At 52.5% G+C, this 21,397-nt stretch overlaps 1 protein-coding gene across 1 annotated transcript in view; it reads left to right on the forward strand.

Annotated features, from left to right (window-relative positions):
* MXRA7 (matrix remodeling associated 7) overlaps positions 1-19,636 on the forward strand; it is a 25,747-nt gene extending 6,111 nt beyond the window's left edge. The window contains exons 2-7 of the mRNA XM_031059978.1: positions 1,891-1,986; positions 4,173-4,233; positions 8,288-8,387; positions 10,262-10,312; positions 10,454-10,534; positions 17,945-19,636. Coding sequence (XP_030915838.1) covers positions 1,891-1,986; positions 4,173-4,233; positions 8,288-8,387; positions 10,262-10,312; positions 10,454-10,487 — 342 coding nt within the window. The 3' untranslated portion in view covers positions 10,488-10,534; positions 17,945-19,636. The remainder of the gene's footprint in view (positions 1-1,890; positions 1,987-4,172; positions 4,234-8,287; positions 8,388-10,261; positions 10,313-10,453; positions 10,535-17,944) is intronic.
* The last annotated feature ends 1,761 nt before the right edge of the window (positions 19,637-21,397 follow it).

Here is a 21,397-nt window from a genome sequence, read left to right on the forward strand (position 1 = left end):
TGTCCTTTTTTTTTTTGTTTTTTTTTTTTTTTTTTTTTTTTTTTTTCCTAGGGGAAGTTTTCATGGCACCAGAGAGACGCTGATTTGTGGGCTCTTGGACAGAGCACTCCACTCCTTTCTTCTCCAGTTGTTCCTTCCTCACTCCCAGCAGCTCCAAACTCTCCCTGCATTCTCCCTGGGCTGTGCTTCCTACAGAAGAGCAGCATCTGGCTTCCTTGGTGTCCTCCAAGTCTCCCAGTGCTGTCCCAACATCTTCCCCCTCCCTGCTTTGCAGGATGCTTTGCAGGTGCTGGTTTTCACCTTGTCATTCACAAAGGAGCAGGTGTGCATGTGGAGCAGGTTAAGGTTCCTAAATGGGACCTGTTTTTCCTCTGAAGTGGTTCCCCCTTGGAGAAGCGTTCGGCATGGAAAGGCTTTGGTCCAGGGTTGTTCCTGGGGCAGAGTCACTTCATTTGTGGATTGACTGGAGTGAGAAGAGATTCTGGTAAAAGAGAAGGCTCCCTTTAGAGTTCTAGGACAGTTTGGGAAGTTGAGATTTAATTTTTAAGAATTGTTTGTGACTTACAATAGTGCTACATCAGGTCTTAGTTGGAGGAATAATGTTGGCCTGTGAATTCAGGTCTTTTGCCAGCAAAGTTACAGAGAACTTTTTGATAGTTATAAAAACTGTAATCAAAGCATCTTCATAGTGTTCTGCTATTCTACTGTGTTTTATGTAAAGATCAGGATTTACTCTGACTGGGTTTTCAGTATTTCAGTATTTCAGGACAGCAGCACGCACTGGCCTGGGCAGAGCTGAAATTCTGAAATTTGGGGCTGCTCCAGGCAGAGAGGGCTCTCCCCTCTCCCTGGCTCCCAGGGGCTGTGGGCACAGCCACGCTCCAGGTGGGGCTTTGTCCCTGCTGGCATTTCCAGCCAGCCCAGAGCTGCTCTCAGCCCCACGCTGGGATTTCACTGCAAGGCCAAGGGACACAGTGTCCCTGCTCCCTGCCCACACAAATCCTCCTCCACAGCCCTCCAGGCTCAGCAGGGAAACCTCCACATGAAGGTTTTGGGCAGGGAAAGCTGGCTGTGCATGGGGGTCCAGGCATCCCCCAGCTGCTGTGGGGCTGAGAGCTGGGAAAGCCCAGCCCCAGGAGGGCAGGGTGGGATGGGGAGGTCTCCAGGGGGTGTTTGCCTGTGATGGAGAAGGCAGCTGGCAGAGCATTAACAAACCAAACATGTCCCCTCCCTTCTGCTGCATCAGCATCCCAGGCAGCTGCCTGAGCCCTGCCAGGACACACGGACAGCCCAGCCCAGACACACAGTGTGCCCCTCACTGGTGGCTCCTTGCCCTGGTCCCACCCCACGGGCTGGGGCTGCCACAGGGAGCAGCTCCACAGGGAGAGCTCCTGAGCTCCACAGGGAGCAGCTCCTGAGCTCCACAGGGAGCATCTCCTGAGCTCCACAGGGAGCAGCTCCTGAGCTCCACAGGGAGCATCTCCTGAGCTCCACAGGGAGCAGCTCCTGAGCTCCACAGGGAGCATCTCCTGAGCTCCACAGGGAGCAGCTCCTGAGCTCCACAGGGAGCATCTCCTGAGCTCCACAGGGAGCAGCTCCACAGGGAGAGCTCCTGAGCTCCACATGGAGCAGCTCCACAGGAGAGATCTGAGCTCCACATGGAGCAGCTCCTGAGCTCCAACCCTGGCTACAAGGCCGGGCACTGGAGGTCTCTGGGGTTCCCCACTCCAGCAGCCATTCCTGGCTTGGCACACAGCCCAGGCATGGGGCAAGGTGAGCTATTGGCCACCTTCAGCATTTGTCCACGTGTGCAGGAGCTGCCAGGGCTGGTTGGTTGAGCACAGGGAGGGCTCAGGGGTGTTTGTGCTCAAAGCTTTTGTCCTTTTCCAGATGCCACCACTGGGTGCCTCGCCTGGATCCGGCCTCGGGCACACAGGACAAGCAGAGGACACAAGGGGCCACGAAGCACTTTCCAGCCATGCAGAGGTGTGTGGGAGGCAGGGCCAGCCTGGGGAGGGTGGCACAGCCCACAGTGTGCCAGTGTCCCTGCACGGGTGGGACATTGTCCAGGGTGGCCGTGGCCTGGGGAGGGGGGCAAAGCTTCCCTGCTGTTCTCCCCTGGTGAGGCTGGGTGGCCTCTTGGCTCAGCCCATTTAAAACAGAAAGAAATGGTGTTCCAGGTGCAGGTTTGCCATGCCCCAGGGATGGGGTCAAGGTGGGTCCCTCTGAGGCAGCAGGAGAGGGAGCAGCCCCAGGAGGGCAGAGGGACAGAGGGACAGAGGGACAGGGATGTGGAGGAAGGGGGAAGGGAGGTGCTGGCATCTTCCTCCAAGCCATCCAAGCAGAAAAGTGCTGTGCTGTAGGGAGCTCCTGGCTGGCACGAGCAGGGCTGCCCAGCCAGCCCTGGCACGCTGCTGCCGCCTGCCAGCCTGGCATCCCTGCCTGCTCCCTCTCTGCTCCTGTCAAGTGTCTCTTCCTCTGTGTTGGAGCAGATCTATTTTCCTTCCTTGGAGGTTTGCCACCCAAGTTTCCTGCTCGCTCTCATTGTTAAAAGCTCAGTTCCTCATGCCCAGGCGAGGAAGAGGCTGAAATCTCCCTCCTTGTGGCTGCTCCTGGAGGGCTGGGTCTCCCAGGGGAGATGGATGTGATGGGGAGCTGCTGCCCTGGGCTTGTGCCCTCCCTTTGGGTGCCTCCCCAGCCATCCTGGGTGTCCAGTGGGAAGTGCCCATGTTTGGAAGCGTGGCCCAAAATAGCCGTGGCTGCAGCGCGTGGGGGTCCTGGTGGCATCTCCTTCTGGGGAGCAGGGTGGCCAGGGGAGGCCAAGTGGCTGTGAATAATGCACATTCCTGCCCCATGACAAACTCACCCAGCCCTGGGCCGGGGCTGTGCTCCTCCCAGCTCTGCCCTGCACAGCCAGCACTCAGCTCTGCCTTGGCTCAGTGTCCTTCCCCCTGGGTCTCCTTCCCCCCAGCTTTTCCCTTGATAATGGGGGGCTTGGCAGCCTCTCCCCATGCTGCTCCCTCTCTCAGCAGCTCTGTCCTTTTGCCAGGAGGCTGCAGGAGACACCCCTGGGTGCTGGTGACCCCTGGGCTCGGCTCACAGGGGTTTGCAGCTGGAGCACAGGGCTGTGCACGAGGAACTCTCTCATGCAGGGGCTCTGCCACGTGTCCTTGTCTTATCTTCAGAGCTGGGGTGCTCCCCTGTCTCCCTGCTTGGAGTTTCTGCACAGGACAAGGATTCTGGGCTTGATGAAATTTGTTGTATCTTGTAGAAGGGAGCCCCAAAACTTCCAAAATTGCTTTGCCTTAAAAAAAAAAAACCCAAAATGTGATATTGCTGCTCCCACCTGTGCTCAGCTCCTGGAGGGGTCCCAGCACAACCCCCCAGTGCTGCCTTTGACCCCCATGACTGCTGAATGTCCCTGTGCTTTAGAGCAGCTCCTTGGCCCATGGCTGCCAGGTGGCTCTGGCTGGGGATCCACCTTTTCCTCCTGCCAGGACAGCCTGTCCAAGCCTGGCCTGGGGCACACAGAAGTCCCTGTGGCTCTTGGCTCAGTCCCCTGCCTGGCCCTGGGCAGGAGGGGTGGCAGGGGTGCAGCTGGGAGGAAAGTGCTCAGGCACAAAGTTCTTCTTAAAAACCTCAATATCTCTTTGATTATAAACCTTAGTATCTATTTGATTATAAACCTCAATATCTCTTTGATTATAAACCTCAGTATCTCTTTGATTATAAACCTTAGTTAGTATCCATTTGATTATAAACCTCAATATCTCTTTGATTATAAACCTCAGTATCTCTTTGATTATAAACCTTAATATCTCTTTGATTATAAACCTCAGTATCTCTTTGATTATAAACCTTAGTTAGTATCCATTTGATTATAAACCTTAATATCTCTTTGATTATAAACCTTAATATCTCTCTGATTTCTTGCATTTCACAGCCTTTGGGTGGGCCAGATCACTGGGACTGACAAGTGAGAGGGAAGCAGACTAATGAACCTCACTCATTAGCGAGCATCCCTTTGTCCTGTGCCTTGGAGGAGGCAGGGAAGGGGTGCCCAGCCCTGTCACTGGGGCTCCTGCTCTGCACCCCAGCCCTGCCCCAGCCAAAGGTGGGTTATTCAGCACAGCACCTTCTCCTCATGGCTGTTCTGTTTCTCACTCCTCCAGGAGGAAGAGGTGGACTCAGAAAACGAGAAGCTGGTGGTGAGAGAGCCGGAGGATGAGGATGGTGAGTGCCAAGCAAGCCACAACTCTGCAGGGAGATCATGGACAGCTCTGGAGCCCTGAGTGCTTGGGGATGCTCTCCTTCCTCCAGGAAACTCCCACCCCTTGCCCAGATGCCCTTGGGCTGTTTGCCATGGGGCAGCTTTGTGATGCAGCTGCTCCCAAAGCTCCTTGCTCATCCAGGACAATCTCCAGGGGCTTTAGTCAGGGCCACGTTTAACTGATTAGCCAATTAGTTGATTGGAAAATGATTAATTGACTAATTGGGGTGACAACTGCTGCAGTCCTAAGCAAATGGAACAGATGGTGCCTGAATGTGTGTCTGAAGGGGTCTCTGCTCTGCTGAGCAGCCCTGGAGATGCTGGGATGTGCCCAGGAGTCCTGGCTTGGGGTGGCTGGGGACAGCTGGGGCAGCAGGAGGCCTTGGGGGCTTCCCCCTTCCCTGCCCCACTTTCTGCCTGGCTCTTTGAAGGGGCTGTGTGGCAATCCCCAGCTCGGGAGGATTATGCCTAATGCCACAGAGAATCAAATTTTAATCCTGGTGCCATTCCTGCGAGGCAGGGGAAGCTCCTTTGGAGACAGGGCTCCCAAAATACACTCCTTCCACCCTGCTGGGCTTCCTCACAGCACTGGTGGCTGGGGATGTCACTGTGGGGGGCTGTGGGAGGTCTGGTTTGAGCATTGATGGGTGTATCCTGCTCAGCATTGCTGCTCTGCCTCTGTGTCTGTTTCTGCAGGTCCAGCTCTGTTTCAGGGCTGCCCTGGCACCTTACAAATTGGGGGGGAAGGTGATGTCCCCTGGCTGTGAGTCCTCCCTAAGCACCTCCTGCAGGCAGCCCCTGGCTCCTCTCCTGAATTATTCCCATTGTTTCTGATCTATTTTCCAATGGGGCTGGGCAAATCCGTGGCCTGGGCTGAGGGATGGAGCTGGGAGCACCAGCAGTGCCCTGGGACCAGCCCTGCTCCTCCTCCACTGCCTCCTGTGGGTCCTGGCCCCACTCAGCCCACAGAGATTCCCCTGGGGCATGTGGAGAGCCCCCAGCCCTGTGACCAAAGCCACCAGAGCAGCCTTGCCCCCACTGTGGGCAGGGAGAACATGGGGATCACACCAGAGCCTGTTCAGGGGAGAGCTGCTCTCACCCTGCCAGCTCAGGGTCACAGCACTGGCAATGTGAGGGCAGAGAGATGAAGGACAAATGTTTTCTTTAATGTGAACTCATGGAGGCTCTCAGTAAGTAGGTCACCTCCTATTGCTGTAGTGTTTTCCCTGTCTACATGAAAACCCAGCCTCCCCTTTTCTGGTGTTTCCTGAAGTTTGTTTTCCATCTGCAGAGAAAGTTCCTGAGCTTAAAAAGCAGCCAGAGGTTTCCAAAGCCACACACTGCCTCCTTTTTATAATCTCACAGTGTGGGCAGGGAGATGGGGACCTTCCTTGCCTCCCTCCTCCCTTATTATTTGCTGGGGAAGTGGCAACCAAACTGCTCCTTTTGGGGCAGTCTAAATCCCAAATCTCACTTGATTTGGCAGAAAACCATGTGAGGGAAACAATCTTGATTGTCCTTGAAATCACTGGAGCTTTACAAAGGTAATGAGCAGCTCCTGCTCTGCACCAGCATAAGGAACAGGATGTTACACCCTTTTACTTTTTTTTTCCTTTCTCCTAATATCTCCCAAAGCAGCAGCCAGCTGAATTTTCTTTCCATGCACTTTTATGGTCGCCCAAGGTGCTGATAAGCTGCAGCATTGCTGCTTGTTTCCAGCTAGCCAGGTTTTGTTTGTTTGCTTGCCCATGGGGAGGGTTTCCCTCCCTGGGAAGTGGAATATGGCCCAGCTGAATGTTTGGGGCTGCTTGTGTTCAGGCATTTGTGACCAAGCTGGATAAAGGGTTTGCATCCCCTGGGAGCCCCAATGGCATTTAGGGATTAGAGAAACACCCCAGTAATGGAGAAGTAATCCACCAGGACTGCCCAGGGAAGCTCCCCAAGACCAGGAGATGTAAAGAAGTAAGGAAATGTGGGCATTAGCAGGGGGAAGGTCTCTGGGAAATTCCTATTCCTATTGCTCCAGGCACTGTGTCCTGGTTTAGGGCAAATTTGGGAGAGAATATCTGAAGTGGTTCTTCCAGAAAGTAGATTCAAGTGGAGTTTTTATTGTTTTGCGGTGTTTTTTTTTTTACAATAACTCACCAAATTTTATTCGTAAATAACACTTTTGGCATGGAAATTGGTAAAAGTTTTTTTTTATTATTATTGTATTTATAGTTATATTTTATTTTATTATATTGTATTTATAGTTATTTTATTTTATTGTTTATTATATTCATTATATAAATATTATTTATTATTATTTATTATATTTATTATATATAGTTATTGTATTTATTATTATTGAAACAAGCCTTGCACCGCTTGTTTCTGAGATCTGTGGTTTCCCCACCTACAAAATCAGGCTCTGACTTTTTACATGGAGGTCCCCAAGGTCTGGCAGCAGCTGAATGTGGGCACGAGCTTGGGGTTGGAGCAATCCCAAAATCAAGGTACTGGAGGACACAAGGAGAGAAATCCTTAAGGGCAGTATTGATCAGAAAATAGAAGGAAGCTGGTGCTGAATCCTGTGTGTGAGGAAGGGAGGGGCAGTGAGGGGTTTTGCATTTGGGCAGGTGGAGGAGGACACACAATCATGGATATGGCCACAATTGCAGTGGAGAGTATGGGAAGGGGCTCCCTGTGTTCTGGGAGCAGAGGATGCATCCATGAGCTGTGCACAAGTTGGGGTTTCTCTCCTGCCAGGGGAGTTTCACCCCTTTAGGGTGCAGGAGCCCTTTAGGGGTCCTGCTGCTGTCATCCTGGATACTGATTTGTGGATAATGTGCAGTTTTTTCAGGACCATGCAGATAATGAAGGGACATCTTCCCTTTGTGCCCCCCTTGGAAGCATCCCCAGGGCTCCGGGGGTCGGGGGAAGCAGCAAATATTTCTGGGAATGTGCAAAGCCCAGTGCTGGCTGGTTGGACTGAAGCAGCCCAGTCCTGCAGTCCTTGGGAGATAAAGGCTCTCAGATAAGCAGCCCACAGATAACACATATGCACAGCAGCAGCTCCTCCTGGAGTGACCTCCCCTCCTGTTGTTTTCTGCTCTCTGGAGGGAGATGAAGCACGGGAGAGGTTTTTAAGAGCAAATAGTGCTCGAACAAAATCCGATTGGAAAAGGATCGGCTTTGGCTCAGAGTCTGAGCTTTGGTGCTCTAATTAGCACAGGCTGAGGCTGGAGAGAGCACCCAGAGAAGGAACCTTGGCTTCCTCCTCAGGGCTGGTGACAGAGGGGCTGTGCTGGTGCTCCTGGGGCTGTTTGCAGCCCTGGCATTTGCCATGTGGCATCTTCTTTTCACAAGCTTTGGCAAGGGCTGCAGGAGAGCTGGGACAGCTCTGCCTGTGGCACCATCCATGAGCCCCAAGCTGGGGAAAGGGCCCCTGGATGAGGAGAGGGAGGGAGGAGGAGGAATGCAAGTCTGGAGAGGAGCAGCGGAAAATGCTGCGAGTTAATCAGGGCAGGATTAGCATGTCTTGATAAGCCAAGATGGGCCTGCAAGGCTTTGAATCCAGGGAGAACAATGGCATATGGTTCCTGGGCTGTAGGATTTCCTTGGATCTGCTTCCAGCAGGCTGCTCACTCACAGCAGTCCTCACTGTTTGCAGTGCTGGCTTTGCACAGGCTCCTGCCATCCTCTGGCCAGCAGCACCTTGGCTCTGCTCTGGGATCCACACTGCCTCCCTGGCAGTGCCCAGGCTCCTGCCATCCCCTGGCTCTGCTCTGGGATCCTGCTTGGCAATGCCCAGGTTCCTGCCATCCCCTGGCTCTGCTCTGGGATCCTCCCTGGCAGTGCCCAGCCTTCCTGCAGATTGGAGCTGACTCAGGGAAGGTGCTGGAGTGGACAGAGCATTTGGGGTGCAGGAGCAGAGCAGAGAGCACCCAAAGGAACAACCCCTCTGCTGTGGGTTGTGGCTCTCAGGAGGTCTCTGGTTCACAGATTTCTTGCTCTTTTTTTGTCTCCCCTCTCCAGCTGCAGAGGAGACGTTTTCTTTTAAATACAGTCCTGGGAAGCTAAGGGGAAACCAGTACAAGTCAATGATGTCCAAAGAAGAACTAGAGGAAGAACAAAGGTAAGTTGAGCTTCCTTTTTCTTCTTGCCCAAGCCCAGCTGGCTGATGTGCCCTTGGAGCAGGCTGGGTGTGCTCAGGCTCTCTCCCCACACTGCCCTCAGTGTCTCACTGCTTTGGAGCTCCAGACCTCTCCCACATAGGAAGATATGAGAACAAATAAAGCCACACTGATTTAGGAGATGGAGCCACTGTGACCCTAAATACCTTTGGAGCTCCTCTGGATGCTTAGACCAAATTTTCCTGGTGTATTTCCCTGATCCCATTAGTTCTGTGCTGACAGGTATCTCCTGAGGACCTGATCTTTGGTTCCTTCCCCTCCCTTGGGGCTGGGGATGGCATCCCAGCCAAGGGCATGGGCACAGCTCAGAAACACTGGGGCAAAGTGAAGCAGTGTGAGGTTCTAGAGCTCACTGAGATGGGGCTGACACTGCAAGTGTCCATCCCCAGGGCTGTCTCCTCAGCTGGATGTGGTGGGGATTTACCAAGAATTGGGCCTGGTGGAGATGAAGAATTGTCCATCTTGCACTTTTTGCTGAAGTATCCCCTGAGCCCTGCATGAAGAGAGGTCAGACCTGTCCTGTCACTTCAAACAAGCTTTCTGGCTCGAGATTGCCCAGCCTGTAGAAGGAATAACCCACAGCTGAGGGCTCTGTGGCAGGCTGCTCCCTCACAGGTGTCTGCAGCTCACACCCCTTACCGGAGGATGAGCTCCAAGGAACTGATTTCCCAGGGGTGGCTCAACAAGCCTGGGAGGTGGTGCTGTCCCCACTGCTGTCCCAAGGGCTGTGGGACCCAATTCTCCACCCAGAGGTCTGCAGAGGGTGATTTAGGGGCATTTTTCACCCCTTGCCTCTCAAATCATGGTCTAAATACCACCACAGCTGGCCTGGTGTGAAGAACCAAGCAGAAACTTGAGCACAGCAAGGAAGGCAGGGATGGGGGATCACAGCTCACCCCCAGCTCAGGCATCTCCTGCTGGCAAACCCTGCCTTGGGGCTCTTGGCAGCATCTTTGTGATGCTGGCTGAGGTTTATCTGTGTGAGGCAAGCAGGGCACTGTGATAGGCAGAGTAAATCCAGAGACCTGCCCTGCTCTGGGGTCAGCAACAGAAATGAGCTCTGGTTTCCTCTGGCACGGGGTTGATTCTGCATTGGCAAAAATGTTTGCTTTCTTCTCTTCCATGTGTCTGTTGTGCCTGAGGCCCCCACCCTGTAACTGCTGAGCAGGGCTGTGAGTGTCACTGTGTTTCTCACCTGGGGAGGGTGGTGGGGGGATGAGCCAGGTGAATGTCAGGGACACCCATGGGGCTAGATGGGATTTGCTTTTCAGGATCCTGCAAAAATCTACCTGCAGCTGGCAAATTCCAACCCTTTGCACCAGCAGCTCCATCCAAACCAGCTGAGCAATCACTGCTCAGCTTTGCAGGGCCAGGAGTCCTGCAGGGCCTTGCAGGTTCCTGTGTGGCATAAAAATGCCTTGTTGTCACCTGGGCACACTGAGGGGACATTGTCTAAGGACAGCAGCGGGATGGGGGTTTTGTCAGGACTCAGAACAGGCTCCAGGGGTGATGGAGCTGTCCTGGGCACATGGCACAGCTCAGGCACCTCAGGCTGCTCTTGTCTGTGTGGAGCAGTCCCAGGGCAGCACAGTGCACCTAGAACTGATGGGTTTCATGTCCCTTGGAGGCTCTGAGCAGCTCTCCCCACTGAGGGCCACTGCCAGACTTGTTTTTCCTACTGCTCCTTTATTTTCTTCTCTTCCATATTTGTGTTGTTCATTTCTTTAAGGCAGCTTGGTGAATTTTTTTTTTTTTTGTCTTGCTTTGTTGCTGGCTTACTTTCCCCCCCCTCAAATCTTCACCGCGGCATCAGCAGCTTTTCATTGCAGGCCTCGCAGGTGGTGCAAGGGGGCAGGGCTGCTGCCAGGTAAGCTGGGAGAGCTGAGCACAGCAGCTCAGCCTTGTCCTGCATCCTTCTCCTTGCCCTTCCACCCCTCTCCCCCTGTCCACGAGCCCTGACAGTGCTGCTGACCTGCTGTGACCCGGGTTTGCCACCTTTATGTTGCAGGATTGAGCTGACCTCTGATCTCACATCTCTGTAGCAAGTACCTTAGGTCCTCGGCCACAAACATTCTTGCAAATCTTTTTGGTAAGGACACGCTGCTGCTTAGAGGTAGTGGTACCACTGGTAACACCTGCTCGTGTCTTGGGTGATTTTGCTTTGATTTTCCAGGGGAGGGGTTGTTTGGAGCTGCAGTTGGTTGCCTGTCCCACCTCCCTCCCCACCTCCTTCCCCTTCCCTCCTCATAACAGATTAATGAGTCCACCCCCTCTGCCTCCATCTCACTTTCCATGAGCACTCCAGGGCAAATGGGGCTCTCACATTTGGATGCTCACCTCTTCCAGCTTGGATGCCTGAAGCTGGACATCCCACAGCCACTTTGTACTGATTTGGGAAACTGGGGCTGCTGCAGAGTCCTAGGGTGTGTTATCAAAGACAGCTTTAGTGTGCACTTTTAGCCCTGTCACTCCTCCAGCTTTCCTGTGAACCAACAGGTTCCCATGTGAAGCAGCAGAAAGAAGAAACATCCCAAAAATGCTTTTTTGGGAGGACCCAAAAGTGGGTTCTCAGAGGCTGCTTGCTGTGTAGTTCACAACTTTGAATTTTGGGACTCCTTGATTTTGGAGATGCCATTGAAAATATTCCTTGCCTGTTCCAGGAGGAGCTGTAGGACTTCAAACAGGAGAGTACAGGCATGCAATAGATTTGGTTATTGAAGCAAAAACTCACTTCTGTTCTAACCTGCATCCCTGCAGAAGCTGTGGTTGTCCTGCCTACAATTCACTTGAGTCTTGTGGCTTCCAACTGGTGCTAAATCTGGACTAAAAGGGGAAGGAATGTGACCTTCACTGAGTGATGCAACTTCCTGCTTTTGGTGACTTCAGCCTTAAAAATTAGAGTGCTCACTGAGGGAGGAGGACAGTAAATCCTTTTGGCAAAGACTTCTGCTGGGGTGGTGGCTGTGCCTGATCACACCTGGTGGGTCACCAGTCCTTCTGGAACAGCAGCACGTAGCCTTTGCCCCCCTGGGGGAGGAAAACAGTCTGGGCAGGAAGGGGAAGAGTGCAGGGGAAGGATGCAGCCCTCGGTCCAGCCAGCACAGCTTATTCCCAAATCCTTGTCCTCTGCACCTGAGGCTTTTGGCCATCTGTTGCCAGCTGGAGCTCAGGAAATGTGAGTCCTGCTGGTGCAGCTGCCCCTGCTCAGGCAGGGCTGAGCTGTGTGGGTGTGACACACAGCCAGGCTGCCTGAGAGGTGCTGCTGTCCCTCTCCTGTGCAGGAGGGAGGAAGAGCTCCCCAGTGCCTGCAGGGCCTGGCTGTCATGGAGTGGTCTCTGCCAGATGTGCTTCAAACCTCCCTTAAGGCTGAAAGAGGTTAGTGGGGATTTTTTCTGTTAGAAATGAGTATGGTCAGGACTCTGCTGAGTGTTGGCAGCTGCAGCAAGGCTCCACTCCTTATAAAAGAGAAAACAATGGGAGAAATGGCCCCCTTGGGTCTCTGCTTTCAGTTCTCTCTTTCCATGAGGCAAAGCAGGTCCCAGCCAAGCCTTGGTTGGCCTCAGTGCTGTCAAGGGGTGGAGCTCTCTGTGCTCTCTCCTTGTCACTCTTGGCTAGGAGTGTTGGTGGGACAAAGGAGAGCAGATCCCATCTGACAGGCTCTAGAAAGGTCTCTCCTCTCTGTCCTCTGGGATTGAGGAAGAGGTGGGGGTGAAGAGCCAGAAGCTGCCCCATGGCAGACCCATTGAACAGAGTCTGATGAATGGCACCAATCTGCTCCTGGCACGGGCACTCCTGGATGGAGCAGGAGATCCCCCAGACCACTGCAGGGAACATGGGGATGGCTGCCCAGTTTCCCTGGCTAATGGGCTCAGTTCCCACATCCAGGGGACCCATCCAAGGAGCAAACTCTCCTCCTGACTCTCAATCCTCTCCTCTCACCTGCTGGCCAGCCACAGATGGGTTGACGTGACACTGTTTGAATGCTGGGTTTAAGCCTCGGGCTCAACTGCAAATTGGAATTCATGCAAGGGGAATTGGATGGCTGTAAATATCAAGCTCAGCCCTTTTCTTAGTGGTGATTGAGCACTGGAAACCTGCCACCTCCCCAGCTGGGTTCAGAGTGCCTCTTGGTTATGGGGCACTGAAAAAAACTGGGCTTGGACCCTGGAATTTCAGCAAGGCAGGGTAGACCCTGGTTCTAGGGAATGTCAGAGAGGAGAGACCTTTCTGTGCTCTACAAGGCATCCTGAATGAAAGTGAGATGCAGCTGTGGCTTGAGGGCCAACTGTGCTGAAGTTTGAAATTTGAATGAGACAATGCTGGTGATGACAACCCTGGGGCACACAAGGGCAGGAAGCAGCTGCAGAGGTTTAATGGCTGTGTTGACAGACCTTGACCTATTCCAAACATCTCCACTAGTAGCCCTCCAGAAACAGGTGGGTGGACAGGGCTAGGGGAGGTTGCATTTTGGGAGAGCTGTCCATTGGCATCTGTCCCTGCCCACCCCCTGCATTGCCATCACATAACCCTGGCCTGCCTGCTCGCTCCCCTCTCTGTACAGCATGGGGACTGGGCTTTTCTCCTCCCTCTCTTTTGCTAACCTTCCCCCCACCCAGTGGCTTTGCTGTCTGTCCTGTCCTGTCCTGTCCTGTCCAGCATGGTGCTTCTTTTGGATGAGGGAAGCTGGTAAGTTTGGGCTTTTGGGGGGGCTGAGGGTTATTATTTGTTTGCTTCTCATCTTCTGCAGCACGATAGTCGCCCTGGGCTGAGGGAGGAGGAGGAGCAGCAGGGGGGGCAGAGCCCAGGGCCATGGCACTCTGCAGGGCAGGGTGGGCACAGCTTTACTGCAGCCACCAGCCACAGGGATGGCACCAGCCATGGGCAAGGTTGCTTTCAGCTGCCCAACACCCAGGGCATGAGGAGTGTTTGCTTCCCAGCCTCTTGTAGAAAAGGGCAAGAGTTTAGGTTTCCCTGCTGAGCTGCCCCTCATGCTCACTCTGTAGGTGCCCAAGTCCACTTGGATGAGGAGGAAGTCTGCTGGTGGCCTGGTGCTGTTCCCTGCCTCCATATCCCCAGGGAAAACCTCCTCTGACCTATGAGATGTCAGTGGACTGGAGCCCTGGCCCTATTTATAGTCATGATTGAGTCATGAATCCCCAAAAGCTTTAAAAACAGTAACTCAGGATGCCTCCCTCAGAAAGCCAGGGAACGGGAGGCCAGGAAGCCCCTTCCCATCTCCTCCTCTCCCATCCCAGAGAGGAAACCCTTGCAAACTCCCCCGTAGCCTTTGCAGGGTGTGAGTCTCTGACCCTGCCTTGGCATGAGACTTTAGTTCAGACAGCAACTCTGCTTGAGCTCCTGGTTTTTTTGGTTTTTTTTTGGCTCAGGTCCTGAATTGTCCTGGCTTGTCGCTGCTTCTCTGTGTCTCCCTCACCCAGCGCTCATGACTTGTCTTCATCTGCTTCTGCTTAACCTTGTGCAGCATGGGCAGCTGGCTGTTGTCTGCCTGCTAACTCCCTGGGAGCCCTGCTCTGCCTGTCCCGGGCTCCCCTGCAGCTGGGACAGACCCAGGGATGCAGGAATTGGGATATCTTGCCAGGCTGGGAGCAAACTGGTGTCCAGTGAGCTGGAGAACAAACACTGAGTGATGGAGGAAAGCACAGCCCAGCCTGCCCCTGGCTTTTCCCACTGCTGTGGTGTTGGATGGGGAGGTCAGGAGTGTGGCAAGGGAATGGGCACACAGGTGATGGATGAGCTGATCAGGAGCCCAAGCCACCTCCCTGGCTGTGCTCTGGCCTTTTCAGCTGTTGCTGCTCTGGCTGGGCAATGTGGGCAAGGTCTGCTGGGGGTGATAGAGCCCCTGATCCCACTGGCTCCTCACCAGCCCCTGTCCTAAAGCCAGTGAGACCTGTGCTCCCTGCTCACAGTGCTCCTGGCAGCCTTGAGGCACAGCAGGTGTTTCCCAAAGCCCAGAGCACCTTTCAGCTTCTCTGTCCCAGTGGAGGAATTTCAGATCTGTGTTGATGAAGCTCCTTTTGGTACCTCTCACTCAATCCCTTCTCTCTTTTCTAAGCACTGTCTCCCTGTTCTGCATTTAAGTCCTCTCTGTATTTTGCTGATTGGCTGAAGCAACTGGCTCACATTTTTGGGACCACCAGGAAAGCTTAATTCAGTGTGTCATTCCTCATAATCTTCCTGCAATACCTCAAAACTTGGTTATCCACCAGAGATGGTAGCTGCCCCCATGGTAAAGAACTGGGGACAATGGTGATGGGACCATGCCCAGCAGTGAGATGGGAGGTGACTCCTTGGGGAGACCTCAACCACCCATTGCAGGTCTTCCCAGCACTAAGGGCTTTTATTCCCTGCTCTTCCTCCTCAAGGGTTAATCCTGGTTTGGAGTGAGAAGACCCTGGAGCCAGGTTGCTGTTCACCTTCCTTGCCAGGATTTCAGAGCAGAGGACTGATGGTCCTGACAAGGTCCTGAGCCAGGGAAAGGAGCTGGGAATGCTCCGTGCTTCTGAAAATAATCTTTTTTGCGTGAAACTATTCCTTAAAAGGCACAAGCAATTACCAGACATGGTTACAGAGGGCTCTCCTTAGAGTGAGTCAGGACTCCTTTGGAAAGCTGAAGTCTATGAATGTGCTACAGATCTCCTGACCTGCTGTGGGTTTTTGCACACATGATGATGCACATGGCAATGCCACCAGTAACCCCTGTTTTTCAGAGCTGAGGTGCTGTCTTCTCTCAAAAGCAAGAAGCCTTGTGTCAGTGCTGTGGGTGAGCTGGAGTGAAGGGAATGCTCCTGAGGCCACCAGGACATGCAGTTTCCATGCTTCTCTGAGACCTGCAGTCCCTGAGCTGCCCTCCTATTCCAGGACCTGCTTTTGTCTGGGCTCCTTGTCTCCAGCTTTTCCTTGCACAGAACCATATCCAGCTGACAAATCATATGATTCAGTGACTTGGCCGTTGGCTTGGGCAAGAGCAGAGATATCTGGATATTCTTTATATGAAGAAAGGATACAGCTTCTGGCAAAAGATGACCCTAACCTGGTTTGATTGATGAGCCGCTAGGGGCAAGCATGCTGATCCAAGGAGAATGGAAAGGAGGGAAGAGCCAAGGATAGGCAGTGGCTCAAATCTCTGGGCCTCCATCCCAAGCTAATTAACATTTCCAGTTTCCATGGCTGAAATGGCAGAGCTTCTCAGCCTGGGGGGTTACATGGCCCCAGTGTCCCAGAGAGAGACTGCCTCCTGCTCTTTAGTCCAACTCCCTTCACAGCTTGCTCCAGGACTAGGAAGGAGTATCCCTGTTGTGCAGATGGGAATTTCTGGCTCTGATGTTCATCCTCCATTAGGGCCATGCTTGTTTTGAGATTTTCTCAGCCCAGCTGTCAGCCTGGCCCTGTGGAGATGAGTATCCTTGTGAGGGACTCATCCACCCTCTCTGATGTCCCCCATCCCTCCCTGCTCCACCTGTGGCACTCTGGAGGGGACCTCCCCTCCTGGGCCCCCGTGGCAACGAGCTTGTGTCCTGCCACGTGAAATCTGATTATGCTTGCGTGACTTGGGCGGGATGATCCATCCCCAGTGCCACGGATCCCGCAGAGCGATTATCCACCCCGGGAAATTTCCTTTCTTTGTCCTGACGGGATGGCCACCGAGCCTTGGCAACGGCGCTCCAGTACCCCCAGTGCCAGGGGATGATCTCCCATTGCGGCTCCAGTAACCCCAGTGCCACGGGATGATCTATCCAGGCTCCAGTACCCCCAGTGCCACAGGATGATCTCCCATCAGGGCTCCAGTACCCCCAGTGCCAGGGGATAATCTCCCATCTGGGCTCCAGTACCCCCAGTGCCATGGGATGATCTCCCACCCAGGTTCCAGTAACCCCAGTGCACAGGATGATCTCCCATCCAGGATCCAGTAACCCCAGAGCCATGGGATGATCTCCCACCCAGGCTCCAGTACCCCCAGTGCCAGGGGATGATCTCCCACCCAGGTTCCAGTAACCCCAGTGCACAGGATGATCTCCCACCCAGGATCCAGTACCCCCAGTGCCAGGGGATGATCTCCCACCCAGGCTCCAGTACCCCCAGTGCCAGGGGATGATCTCCCATCTGGAATTCAGTACCCCCAGTGCCACAGGATGATCTCCCATCCAGGCTCCAGTAACCCCAGTGCCCCAGGGTGATCTCCCATCCAGGATCCAGTAACCCCAGTGCCAGGGGATGATCTCCCATCAGGGCTCCAGTACCGCCAGTGCCAGGGGATGATCTCCCACCCAGGATCCAGTACCCCCAGTGCCAGGGGATGATCTCCCATCAGGGCTGCAGTACCCCCAGTGCCAGGGGATGATCTCCCATCCAGGATCCAGTACCCCCAGTGCCATGGGATGATCTCCCACCCAGGCTCCAGTAACCCCAGTGCCCCAGGGTGATCTCCCATCCAGGATCCAGTAACCCCAGTGCCAGGGGATGATCTCCCATCCAGGATCCAGGTCACTGGCCATGTCACAAGGCTGCTGGACAAGCAAGATTTTGCAGAAGAGTGAGGAAGGAATGAGGCTGTTCCTCACCCTCACACCATGGCTGGCAGGAGTAGGAGACTTCCAAACATGGCTCAGGTGTTACGGACCATGAACCCGATTGAATCCAGGAATAATGAGGCTGGGGTGTGTCTGAATGTGTTTGTAGGGTAGGTGATGTGTGTTGTAGCTCCCGTCTACCCCAGTGCAGGTGTCTGTGTCCATGGGCTGCTCTCCAGCCTTGGGCCAGCTGTTTCCTGATGTGGATAGTTCACCCATGAGAGTAAGGCCAGAGTGTCTGGAAGATTCTGGCTGAGAGCAAGGGACCACATTTTTCAGACCCTGGCTCTGCTACATGAAGGGAGTGCCTGGATGTCCCCACACATTAAACACATCTCACCCTCCTTCCCCAGGACAGTGGGAGAGCTTCCCATCAAAAGGAACTGACCTGCAGGGACTCTGGGGATTTTACCTCCTTCTCTTGAACAGACTTACCTGTATAAAGACTGAGAAAGGTCGAGCAGTTCAGGCACACCATCCTGTGAAATCAGCACTTGTTCCTGGCTCATCTGGCTACAGGTGGGAAGAGGAATCTGGGCTGGTCAAGGGTGCCAGCAGCCCCAGGAGGCTCTGCACAGGATAGTGAGGCAATAACCCCTGGAGTTAATTAGTTTGGCTTCTCCAGTTCTTATTAGTAGCTCAGAAGGGTTGTAACTTAGCTTGGTGCCAGACAAGAGGATTTGCATTTCCGATTGGGTTTCGACTATCCTGCTGCAGTTGATGAAGCAAAGTCCTTCTTAGAGGCATGAGGTTTGCAAACAGCAGCTTGTCCTGCCCTGAGGGGGACGCTGCCTTGCCTTCCCCCCAACACACACACCAAGGGCTCTCCCTGCTCGTTTGTGTGAATAATAATGAACCAACCTGAGGAGTGAAATGACTGAAATGATTTCTCTCCCTGTTTCTCTTTGCAGACCTGAAGACTATATGAAGTTGTCCCTAGCCTCCTCCTAAAGGCATCCCTTGGCATCATTAAAGGCTTGAGAGAAATACCAAAACCAACAAAAGACACCCATAAGAGAAACCCATAAACCCTCAAAACTTGGGATCCCCTCTTGGTCTGAAGTTGAGTTCTTCAAAAACTCCTGTCAAGTTTGAGGATATCCTATTGTGTGGCTCCATGGGCTGGGGCTGGGCCCAAGCAGTGACCTGAGTTATGTTTGTGGGACTGGGAAGAACCTTCCTCCCTCTCCCCCAAGCAAAACCCAAAGTGAACACTAAATATGCAACAAGTCTATTAGTTGCATTGGCTTCATATATTAGGCCACGAAATCCATGTTGTTCCTTTCCTGGGGTGGGCAAACCATAGCTCTGCTCTCAGACCAGCTGGGACCTTGTACCACAATCCCAAGTTGTTTTGTCCTGGGGTCAAACTCCTCTTTGTTGCTGGGGGCTGGTAACTGCCTGTGATTTCCAGTGTTGTACAAAGCTGCTTTACTCTGAGGGCTGGAGGGACAAAGTGGGGTCCATGTGAGGGATGGCAGACGATGGCTGGGCTGACTCAAATCTTGCTTCTGTAGTTATTTTAGCAGAGAGCTGATTCTGTAGCTACACAGGATACTCAAGAAGTGATGAAGTTTGATCGTTTAGCTGTTCTGCTTGTGGTGGAGAGGCCACACTTTGGCTGCTGTTATTTGCATCCTCATTTCCCCTACTCCAGCTCCCAAGAGGAGAGACCCAAGGAGGCAGCCATGGCATCAGGGGCTCCCTCTGGCTCGGGATGAGATAGTGGAGGTCCTGGGAGAGGCCCACTCCCCTTCCTCTGCCTGCTGGCTGTTCCAGTGCCCTCTTCTCTTGCTGCTCCATGGGAGCCAGAGCTCAGCGTTGCCCCTCAGCTCTGTCACACAGAGCAGATGAATTTGGCTGGGCACATACTCGGTTTTCAATCAAACCCAGCTGGTTTTTGAGAGAGAGAAGAGGGTCCAAGTCCTTTAGTGATGTTGTAGAAACACCAGGCTGGGTGGGGATGTGTCCTCCAAAGCTCCACTGTCACTGCCTCGTGGCTAACACTGCAAACATATCAGGAACCCAACAGGCTGCTTTTTTTTTTTTTTCCTTTTTAATTCCTATGCAGACAATACTTGAAACCTTGTACACAGTTGTCCTTTCCAGCGCCTGGGGTTGGCAAACTCTTCCTAAACGGGCTCGTTTAAAGAACAGCAGGAGGCTTCAGCTTTAGAAGAGGCTGGGCTGCCCCCTCCCAGCCGACAACTGCAAGCGTGTTCAGTGGTTTGCATATGAATTTAGGCACATCTGGACCCTCTGTTTCAACATCCCGCTGGTGCAGCCGCTGTCTCTCCTCGGTACTGGCTGGCTGACTGTGTCCCAAGCACCCAACTATGCAAAGAATGCCTTATATCCGTTGTGTTTAAGTTACATGGCAATATGTCCATCCAGCAAAGTCGGTAGTTCAGTCCAGATTTTTGCTAGTGGCAGCAAGTCAAACTCTTTCTTCAACTCAAATGGCTGTCTGGGTATTTTTTACTTTTGTTTGGTTTTGTTTGTTTTGTATCTGATGGTGGCTCTTATACAAAGGACTGTAATTCTAGTGGCTTGAATCTGTAAAAATTGCCTTTGTTTGGTCCAATAAACCTTTGAATAGTTTATTTGGTTTGTGCTTGTTCTCCCTACCTCCAGCAGCTTGTAACTTCTTCCTCAAGAGATTTGTGTTGGAAATCTGGATTTTAGGTTAGAAGTACATTCTGCCCTACTATGACTTTTATCCCAGAAATTTACATTTCCATAAATGATCAGAGGGAAAATCAGGGATATCCCCCTTTTTCTGCTGAAGCAATGCAGTGTTCCATTCCTGCTCTTGTTTGGCTGCAGAGCCATGAACAACATTCCCAATGCAGAGCTCTGCCCAGGATTTCAGCTGCTGTGGACACGGGTGCTTTGCAGTTCCTAAACCCCAGATCTCTTACATACCTATGGCTCACTGCCCCAAACCTCCAGCTAACTGTAAAAGTCTTGGACTGAAATGTCTAAAAAGAGCCTAAGGGAGCTAAGTATGCAAATGTAATTGCCTATGAAGAAGAATTAGGCTGCTTCAAAACCCTTAATTAATCTGTTTTGTTAGCAATGAGTAAAATCCTGTTTGACCTCCTGAATCCAAGTCGTTTTGAGGACAGCATTTATGAGAAGAGAGAATGATTTTATTTGTGAATGGGGTATGTTTGATCTGAACTCATCCAAAAAAATATCCAAAAGCAAACCAAGCTGGATCACTACAAGGCTGTTTTTCAAGGTCACCTCTGATAGGGGAAGCTCCTCTTCAAAGACACTTTCATGTTTGTGGTGCTTTACTCTTCCTTCCCAGGCTCTCTTCTTTCTTTATCTTTGTTTTTCTGTCCCTTTGTAGTAGATTGTGTAGTGCAGAGAAGTAACAGCAGTAACAGCTCTTTTTTCTAGTTTCCAAATGCACAGTGATGATATTTAAAGTTGAGGGGTGAGCCAAAATGCATTGATGTTGTGCTTCAAAAAAAGAGAGTGAATATTAGTCTGTGATCCTGATTTTGGAGACAAGGAAATGAGCCTTTGGAGAGGTTTCAGCAGCACTGGTGTCTGTGAAATAAGGAGTGAGGGATGCAGACCTGTGTGAGCATTCCCAGCTGGGATGCACTGCAGACACAGGAGGGCAAGCTGTGTATTGAATTTCTCCACACCAGACTGGCAACGTGCCCTGTGGTGCCCAGTGGTGATCTAAAATAAAATATTGATTACTCATGACCCTGCTTCCCTTCCTCTCATCTGGAAAGGGCAGCTGGATGCTCTTCCTGTGAGCACAAAACATTACAGAAGAGGCAAACAAATCCAGGCTTCCATAAACAAAAGATCCCACACCATTATCAGCATTTGTTTGGCCACGGGATCGTTGTATTTTAATTGCAATGGAAAAGAACTGGCAAATGAGCTTGCTTTAACCAGGATCTGCTTTTTTCCTACCCTGTTTGCTTCAGCAGCGCTGAGAGGACAGGCTGCTGTTCCTGCTGCTGCTGGGGCTTAGCCCAGGAGAGGGGAAAATGCGGAGCAGGAGCTCAGGAACACATGTAGAAAGTTCCTCTGCTCATTCCTGTCTTCCTCTGATCTTATTCCTGGTGTGGTGGCTGCTGGTGTGTTGATGCTGTCCTTTCAAGCAAAGATTGTGCCCTGGTTTTGCCTGTCAATAGTTATTACTGCCCCTCCTGTTGCTGGGACAGATGACAGCTTGTCCACACAGGCCTTGCAGGAAGACTACCCCAGGTTATCCAGTGGCGTGCATTTAAATGGATTAATTAAATGGTTTCAAGTCCTGTGTGGGAAGCTGGTTGTGGCACGAAAGAGGACTCTTGACAGGGTGACTACGTGGGAGTAAAAGGCAGATTCTG

Source organism: Geospiza fortis, unplaced genomic scaffold (genome assembly GCF_000277835.1).
Source record: "Geospiza fortis unplaced genomic scaffold, GeoFor_1.0 scaffold244, whole genome shotgun sequence".
Lineage (NCBI taxonomy): Eukaryota > Metazoa > Chordata > Aves > Passeriformes > Thraupidae > Geospiza > Geospiza fortis.